Source organism: Epinephelus moara, chromosome 5 (genome assembly GCF_006386435.1).
Source record: "Epinephelus moara isolate mb chromosome 5, YSFRI_EMoa_1.0, whole genome shotgun sequence".
Lineage (NCBI taxonomy): Eukaryota > Metazoa > Chordata > Actinopteri > Perciformes > Serranidae > Epinephelus > Epinephelus moara.
The window spans coordinates 11325968-11335303 of NC_065510.1; the positions used below are offsets into that span (position 1 = coordinate 11325968).

Consider the following 9336-nt stretch of genomic DNA (forward strand, 5'->3'; position numbering starts at 1 on the left):
ATCTTCACACCGATGGTCTCATTTGCTGTTGTAGGTCACGCACAGACATCAGCAGAAACGAGAGACTTTTGCATATCCAGTTAAAAGTTCCTTGTAGCGGCTTTAAAATCATGTGTGGACAGCCCTTACTTAAACTTGATTTCTCACCTGAAGAGCCGATCTCCAGAGCTATGGCTCACCAGGCAGTATCTTTTTGGCCATTATCTTTATGACAGAATTGTGGTCTTTAAACTCGGGATATCTCTGGACTTCAACAACGAGTCTCTCCTCATCCATTCTTTGTCACACACGAGACAAAGCAACAGCTACAGTTGCTACAGAGTCAAGGTGCCATTGGAGCAGAGAAAAAGAGCTGCTATGGGAGCTGGTATGTACAAGCAGAGAGCGAATGGGGGAAAAATGCATTTAATTCCGGGGGCAGCGAGGCTAGAAATAGGACAGCGACATAAAGTGCCACGGGACAACACATCTAGCCGCCGCCGGTGTGGGGTTGTACACTGAAAATAATAGGTTTGTCCCACTCACTTTGCTGTTGTCCAGAAAAATGCCAATAGGTGGCATTCCTGTACGGCAAAAAGATGCAAAGCAACAGAATGATTGTTATATTCTACATATAATCTTTGTACCGAAAATTATATATGTGGATGAAGCCCCTTTTTAATCACCAATATTTTGATTAGTAAATGTAATTTCATTACATTTTTTTTCTCAGTAATCGTACAGTTGCATTTTTTACTCCCCAACACTGAGCATCAGTGAGGTTTGGACCATTCCTCATAAAATTTAGTTGGGCTCTGCAGTCTTAGATCCATTCACACTGCAGCTCAAAGTGACCATCAAGGCAGAGTCACCCTCAGTTCTCACAGACTACCTCGACTCTTTGAGGCACGGCCTACCTGCGGTGCTGGATGATCCACTGCCCCTGGGTGCAGGCCTGGTTGTAGCTGGCTCTGCTCAACTCATAGCCGTCAAATTCCAGAGACAAGCCCATCCCTACACTGGGCAACTGAAATCATACAGGACACAAATACAATACAGTGCAGACACATACTGTAAATGGTAATTTAATGAATGAATCAATCATTGAGTTGAACAAGAAGTGGGAAAGTGTCTTACTGTAAAGCTCCAGGTACAGTTGGTGTCAGGGGGGTAGTAGCTGGGGAAGAAGGGTGTCCTCAGTGTCCCCTGGACATCTGATACTGCCTTTAGCTCTATATTGGAGTTACATGCTGAGAAAGAAAATGACAAACAGAGAGAAAGAGTGAGAAGTACTTCAGTCTGCAACAAAAATCTATTTTACTTTGTGGCATCAATTTATTTCAACTTCAATACATAACATAACAACTCCTTAGCTCTCTCCCCACAGAATGTAACATTTGCAGACTGGTAAAATAAGGCCTGTGCTTTCAGAGGGTCTTACCCTGGCGGTCCCAGGCCTGTGCAGACAGAGAGAAGGGGTCCTTGTAGTTGTACAGACCCTGTTTCCAAACCACCGTCATCCACTCGCCGGAAGACAGGACACGCACCACACGCTCATGTCTGCTGCAGCCATACACACTGGGAGGACGGAGGGAGAGATGAACGGAGGGAGACGGTGGGGTAGATAGTTAGTGCAATTCCACTTAAGGGAAACATTCACGAGTTTAAATATCAAGCACAAATTTGCAATGGCTGTGACCAGGTAAAGTAAGTAATGCACCAGAATTCGTATTAAACTCACACAATTGGGAAGGCTGCAATCACGTGACCAATGCACTGACAGGAGGAGAACAAAAAGTCCGCATAAGGGGGTAAGTGTATAGGTCAACAAACACAGGACTTTGGGTCCGTCCCCATACTCACACTTCCCCTCAAAATTGACCTCGTTACCGTGAAGGTCTAGGGTGTCCAAACTTTAGGGAAGTGCTTTTTAGCCCTTAAAATCCCCACTTAATTTGAAGGGCCGTGCGACACTTACGAACCCATTTCAACTGAGGGGAAGATTGAATTTCCCAGGATGCATTGCAAAACAGCCAGGCGAGTTTTCCAGGAAGATGGCAGCCTCCATCCTCCGCACAATTTACTATTTTCACAAACAACCATGCAAAAATTCCAAAATGTCGGAATGTGTTATGTTTCTGCATGTGCATTGTTATCTGTAAGCACTGAGTTAGAATATGAATGCTTGAAAATCGCTAATTCACGAGACATAGGTGAACACGTCTACATGCTAAGTTGCATGAAGTGGCGTCCTAATTTGTAGGTAAAATTCCCTACTCCTCAACACTACCCCTTCGTCATTGAGGGGAATCTATCTGGTGAGTGCACTTGAAACCAAGGGGTAAGGTTAAGGGAAGAGAATTGGGATTGGCCCTTTCACTGGTGTTTGTGTCCCATTTGAAACCAAGTGAACTTTAAGTTATTCTAAAGTAAGTCATTGCTATGTTTCTTTAAACTGTAAAGTAACTTTCCCAAACCTAATCTACAAAACTTGCCTAAACTTAACCTACGTAACTTAATGTTAAGTGTGTAACTTTACATTAAGTACACAATGTGACAACGTCATTTGTGGGGTGCTAATTTGTTAGATATCATACAAACCATCAGGATATGTTGAACCATTACCCTTATCCTACCTCTAGCCCTCATCGACTAGCTCGCTAAATGCTAACTTAACATTTTCATCAGGGCTGCTTCCAGACCATGGATGAACAGAGCTGTGGTCATGTAGCTGGTGAGTGGATCAAGAAGCTATTCCAGCTGCAGTTATACCTACCCAAAAGGTTGTGGAAATTTTTGTGGGCCGACTAACAACAAACAGAGCGAGCTATAGAACTGTTGGTCACAGCTAATAAAAAGGATTAACATGATGCACAGTGGCGACAGGGGTGAGAAAATACGTGTTTCTTTAAAAGTGGACAGGCCAATATCCACTGTTCAGCAGAAGGCAAATAATGTAACAGGACATAAATCTGTCTAACTTTGTGAATGAAACTTACGATGTGATGAGGTGACTGTCGGAGGGTGTGAGGGAGTTGTACACCACCAGCCTGTCCCGGCACTCTGGCAGCAGCCACTCCATGTGGAGCTCCAGCTGGGAGCCAGGGGCGGCCTGGAGGTGCCACAGGCAAGAGGAGCGCTGCGTGTCGGGTCCACGGAGAGGCAAAAGGCTGCTGGACACCACCTTCTGGTAGCGGTAACAGTCTTGTGGAAAGGATGGCGAAAAATAAGAGCTAAGCTGGTCTTATGCTGGATTTATGTTGAAGTAAATGTATTCAAATTTTGCCTTGATTTTATGTTTGGAGCTGCTTAATAGAATAAAACACAAAATTAACACCAACATCAACAACTCCTCCCTTAAACAGTGATTGTGCAATCATAACATAGCATCTGAAACAAATTATTGCAGATCAGCTGCAGATTTCTCTACATGCTGAAGCATCGTACATGTGGCTATAGCAAAAGAAATATTCCATATACAAAGAGTTTGGAGGGTGGTGCACATTGTGCTGCATGCTAATTACAGTTTAATCAAAGTGAATGCATTGATAATTAAAATGTAGATTATGAATAAGCAAAAGAAAATAAAGTGCGATACCAAATGAGGCTTTCAAAAGTTCTATAACTTTGGTGTCAGTCTCTGTAGGGAGCAGAACACAAAGATGGGAGAGAAATTAAAGCAACAAAAAACACTGTTCATATCCCTGTCTCTCACTTTTTCATCCTTTCTCACACACAGTCAATTTCTGCCTTACACATATACACTCTGTCCCTCTCTTGCTCTTACCACTGACGGACAGCGAGGGGAGGTGGAGGAGGTATCCACTGATGCTGGCCGTCTCCTCCTCCCCTGACCCTTTGTACCTCCTCAGGCCCTCCTCCAGGCTTGTGGTAATCTTCTCCAGTGTGACTCTCCCAACATGGCTTCCTGGTATAGACATCACTATCCAGAAGTGAGCCACAACGCTCCCCTCACTGCAGAAACAAAGTCCAGACCAAAATGCACACAGCAGTTTAGGATGAAAAATGATAATGCACATCATTATTGAATGGACAGATCACCGTGAAATCAAAATTACATATAGTTCCTCTCACCTGTACTGACATTAAAGGGAAATTTTGGTTTATTTCAACCTGTCTCCTGTGGTCCTAAATTTGTTTCAAGTGACAAGTGACATAAAAATAATAGTTAGCACGTTAGCCGTTAGCCTAGATACAGCTGGGGCGCATAGTAGCGTCAGACCTGTTAAAACGTAAGTGAACGGGCAACCTTCAAGTGCAAAGTTAGTCCACTAAACAAGCTTTTATGCCACTATTTCCCTTTAATCGATCTAGATTGTTTTGGTGTGAGTTATCGAATGGAGATATCGAGATATGTCTTTTTCCAGAATTCATGGCCTGGTCACTCAAGATAATCCACACACATTGTTGTGGACAGTCTCATGTAGGAACTTTTTTCTCTCTACCAAACTACCTGCTAACATTTATCACCACACAGAAGGAAACATGCATCTACTACTAGTTCACCGCACTACTGAGTTAGCTAACGTTTAAGCTCATGGGCAGATGCATGAGTAGATGGGCAATCAACAAAGCATATAGCCTGATCAACAGAATAAATGAACTGAATATTAATCAGCATCAACATGTGGTAACGGAGTGAGCAGTATTTACTGTATGCAAGTTCTGTCACTCCAATCTTGCTAGTCTCCACGGGTATTATTACTGCACTGTATATGAAAAAGTTTGATCCACATACCCAAAGGCGAACACAGTGGTGTAGTTGAAGTATCGAGACAGACTCGAGCACTTCATTATCTTCCCTACCTGAAAGACAGAGAGACAATATGACCTGTTCACATGAGTCTCATTAAGTTATTTCTAACCAAAGTGCTGCTGCTTTTCTTTTAAGCCAGGTAGTTTAATTGCACAGTAAAAAGCACTCAGGAAGGTAGAAAACTAGCAGCAGTCCTGGTCCCTGAAGACATTCAGCTGTTGTTCTCGTTAGTGTGCATTAGTATCAGAGGAATTCATGGTCCCTGCTCACCATGTTCTTTACTCCCTTGGCCTCTTTCTTGAAAGCAGGGCTGTTGTGAGAGGACAGATCAGCAGAGAAGTTCCTGTTGAGGATGGACAGGTAGGCTGTGTACTGCTGCTGGACACGTGGCTCCAACACCCAAACCCTGTAGTCTGTTACAGAGGATGGTGTGAAAATCAACAGCATGAATAAACAAGAGTCTATAGCCATACAAGCAGCTCTTTGAGACAGCATTATGGGCCACATCCACAATACTACGCTTTTATTTTGAAAGAGTGGTTTAAAATGAAAACAGTCTCAGAACAGTTTCAGAAATAATCTCCATGAATACTTACTGGCCTGTTTACATGCCTACTGAATGGCTGGTTGTTTAGTTACTATGGAAATAGCCTTAGTTACTATGGAAATAGCTTCAAGTAAGACTAGGGATTTCCTTGTTTAGGCCAACAAAGATGTGGAACTTTACTGAAGGTAGCAAATGAGTAGCCTATACAGTGGTCAAGGCGGCGGAAACAGATTGGGAGTCACTGCAAAGCAAACAAGGCAACATATTAGGGTGGCGCCAGGAATATAACCCATCACTGTAGGAAGCCATGAAAATGGGAAAGAAGTGACATTACCCACACAAGAAGGAAAAAATCACGAAAGGTATGTAGACCTCAAAATAGTGTTTTGGACTTGAAACATCGTGACTGATAAGACCCAATGGGAAGCGAAGGTGGGTGTCTGTGTAACTGTATTCAAAGGTTCCATTCACACCCATCCAAACTCAATGCAAACCCTGATTTTTCAAAATAAAATGGGGTCAGCAGTGTTTTCAAAGGCTTTATAGGTTGTAGAGGTTCCAAAACGTCAGAGTAGTGTGGACACTGGGTGGAAACCTAGCGAAAGTTATGCATTTTAAAACAGAAATCTACGAGCGCCTCAGGCTCAGCAGTGTTTTGAGATAAATGCTAAGCTGGATGCTAATGTCAGCATGCTAACATGCTGACATTGCTAACATGCTGATTCTTAACAGGCATGATGTTTATTATGCTACTATTTGCTTATTGGCTGTAAATACAAAATACAGCTGAAGCTGATGGGAATGTCATTAGTTTTAAATGAAAAATTGATGAGTCACCAATGTTACCAATAGTTGTGTAGTTGTTGAGATGTTAACAAACCACAAATGTCAGCCTCATGGTAGTACTATAGGAACAGTCATTGCAGGGAGCCATGAATATCTGTACGAACGTCACTGTCAATCCATCAGTCCATCAGGTATTAAAGGCATTATCATTAATCCTCCTAGAGAATCTGTGCAAATTGTCATGAAAATCCATCCAATACATGTCAAAATATTTAATTAAAAGCCAAAAATGTAATTTGGTAATGGGGCTAGAGGAAAGGTCAGGGCATCACTAAACTCAGTGGGATTCATCCTCTGGGGAACATGAATATCTGTGCAAATTTCATGTCAATTCACAGTCGTTGAGAAGTTTCAGTCTGGACCAAAGTCGGGGACAGATTGACTTACAGACCAGGACTGCCATCCATAAATAAAAGAAAGAGAGAAAAACCCTTACCCAGGAAGTACCAGGCCAGTGTTGCTCCTGCAGCTGCGAGGATGAGGACGAGGAAGGCCAGGAGACACTTGCAGAACCGAGTCCTTCTGGTGGGCGGAGCCACAGCTTGGCCCCCATCTTCTACCTGGAAGAAAACACAAAACTTTTGGTTTAAAATTTAAAATCTGCCATGTTAAATCAAGTCAGGGGTGTCTCTTCATGCAGTGTCTGAGTTTCTCTCTCCTGGTGAAACCTATCCTTAGACAATGGTATGATCTAAACAGCCAGCATAAGTTTAGTTTTTATAATTCTCCTTACCCATAACTTATTATGTCCCATAGTATTTAAACATAACCCCTGAATTGTTGCTTCTGGAATGAATCAGGAGTTAAATATCAAATCATTTATATTACCAAAAATCCCAGCATGTAGATATTAAAATATAAATCTAGTTTTGTTAAGAAAGTACAGCTAAAATAGTGTTCTATGATGATGATGGTGATGGTGATGGTGATGTATTTTCACTGTGATGTGGGAAAAGGTAGGTGACTTTTCCCACCTCCATTACATGCCTCAGCCACTGATGAGGTCAAAGTCAAAAATAAATGCATGCTGAGTTTAAAGGTCTAATACAGCCACTTTCTCTACTTTTAGTGTCCCAACATGACCTGAATGTGGCATGATAATGACTAGAAGTATTTTTAGATATTAATCTTTGGCACAATAACATATATTGGATATTTGCAAATTCACTTTATCTTTACTTTTATTTGTGCCTCCAAAGCAAATCATCAAAGTTTGGGGACTTATTTATTTATTTACTGTTACCCAACATCATCGTGAATTCAAAACAGTGTGACTGAAACACAAGTCTTACAATATAGATATGCATCATATTTATTATTATACTATTATTATTATATTCATTATTATACATATAATATATACATGGCTACTGTGGTGTCATACATTGGTTTGTAGACTCCCGTTCTGAAGCCTCTAGGTCGGCATTACAGCTGTCGCCATGTTAGTTGTATGGAGGCAGAAGTGAGCATATTATGACGAGAGGCTGGATCTGTGGAAGAGCGAGGGGTCAATCTGATTGAGAAGGCGAGGACACTATTGGCGGAGCCTTGCTTCCAGTTTTTCCCAGAGGCCACTCAAGACATTACAACGAAAAAACTCCCCGAGGCCAAAAGGCATTTTCCCCCATTATTAAAGAGATGTCTTAAAAACTGTTGACAGGTCACCTGGAACTGCAAACAAGTTAAATTATGACTGAGTTTTTGATCCATGGTGGTTTTATATTTGTAAAACTTTCCTTAAACCGAGAAATTTTAAAATTAATGACGCCACAACAATGTAAACTCTATGAGTCGAGTGGCAACACGTGGAAGGACGTGCGAGAAACACAACTGTGCATATTCAGTGGGCCGCAATGGAAGTAAACCAAGAGGCTAGAAACCTTTACTGGTGAATGCACCAGGCAAGCATCTCTCATTGGACTGAATAGGCACCATCTTGAGGTATGGTGTCTAGTTATAATTATGCATCTATGCTTCTTCCCTGTCAAAATCTGGCAGCCACATTACCCACAATGCAATCTGACCTACAGAGGTCTTTATAGGGTTCTGGTAAGCCCATCTCTCTAACTCCACACTCATAGGTTTTAGTTTTCAGCTCCAACAAGTGCAAAAAAGGCTGGTACTGTGTACCTTGATTTGTTATAATAGTGGAGTTCCCCTTTAAGGTTATTTTTGCGTGGTGTACGGTAAAAGGTGTAGCTCATCCACTGAGGAACACATGACAGGAAGAGGTTTTAAGTGCAGGAAACTGACAAACAGACATTTGTCAGTTACACCCATGAGCCTTGAGCTAGATTATTTTTAATAGACATAGTACCTTACCATATTTTTTGGTCATATGATTTATTACTGCATCTGTATTAACTGGCTGTTAAGCTGCATGAATGCAACAACGTCCAAAACCAAAACAAGTGCCTCCATTTTGAAAATAGCCTACACAAAATTCTGTTAAATACTATACTCTAACAACTCCACAGGTTTGATAGATGTTATCTGAACATACTGACTGAGCTCACTACATACGTAACTGTTATTAGCAATACTGACCTCACTGTTCAGAGAAGCAGGTGTGACCCCCTGTTCACATGAAATTGACTTCTTAGAGCCTTGCCCGAGTGCCATTGCATCACTCCGCGTCCTTTGTTCCTTGAGAAATCATCTCACGGTCCATTGGGGCTTATCAAAGAATTTCCAGTTTAACAGCTTTTATTTAGCATCTCTGGCAAGCACATAACCAGACATGTTGCTCCGACAGACAGCCAGTGGCTCCCTCTCTGTTTGTAAGTCCAAAGGTTAAAAAAAAAAAAGGCAATCAATATTTCCCAAAGCTCATTTGGATCTGTCCATGGCTTAGGCTGAGTTATTTGTATGCTAGACCTGACAGTGGGATGAAAATAGAGTACATCCACAAAGTCATACCTTAATCATAACTACATGTCGTAGAGCACTGTGTCATCTGAAAGGAGCAGCAGCAAGTCAGGTAAGCACAGGTATACTGATGTCACTATCATTACCTAGCAACAGTGATGCTCCCAGTCAACTCCCCAGCACAAGTAAATCAGATGGGAATGAAGCAGGGTCAGGCTATTTACGTACTCAAATCGTTTCCCAGAGTTCATTTCACTTTCCATGCAAACAAGGAATCCCAATGGGAGAGAGAAAGCCTGAGGCTGAGGCAGATATCTGT

General features: G+C 41.9%; 1 protein-coding gene across 2 annotated transcripts in view; it reads right to left on the reverse strand.

Moving 5' to 3' along the window:
- The window catches only part of LOC126390545 (transmembrane protease serine 6), a 21623-nt gene extending 12427 nt beyond the window's left edge, over positions 1-9196 (reverse strand). Inside the window, exons 1-11 of one of the 2 annotated variants that reach the window (XM_050044902.1) lie at positions 9069-9167; positions 8697-8923; positions 6586-6709; positions 5027-5169; positions 4739-4806; positions 3767-3954; positions 3578-3619; positions 2979-3183; positions 1421-1557; positions 1117-1229; positions 897-1006 (exon numbers count right to left, since the gene is read on the reverse strand). In XM_050044902.1, the coding sequence (XP_049900859.1) occupies positions 897-1006; positions 1117-1229; positions 1421-1557; positions 2979-3183; positions 3578-3619; positions 3767-3954; positions 4739-4806; positions 5027-5169; positions 6586-6709; positions 8697-8771 (1205 nt within the window). In that variant the 5' untranslated portion in view covers positions 8772-8923; positions 9069-9167. Of the gene's footprint in view, positions 1-896; positions 1007-1116; positions 1230-1420; positions 1558-2978; positions 3184-3577; positions 3620-3766; positions 3955-4738; positions 4807-5026; positions 5170-6585; positions 6710-8696 lie in introns of both variants that reach the window. The other variant, XM_050044901.1, reaches the window with a different exon arrangement.
- Between the last annotated feature and the right edge of the window lie 140 nt (positions 9197-9336).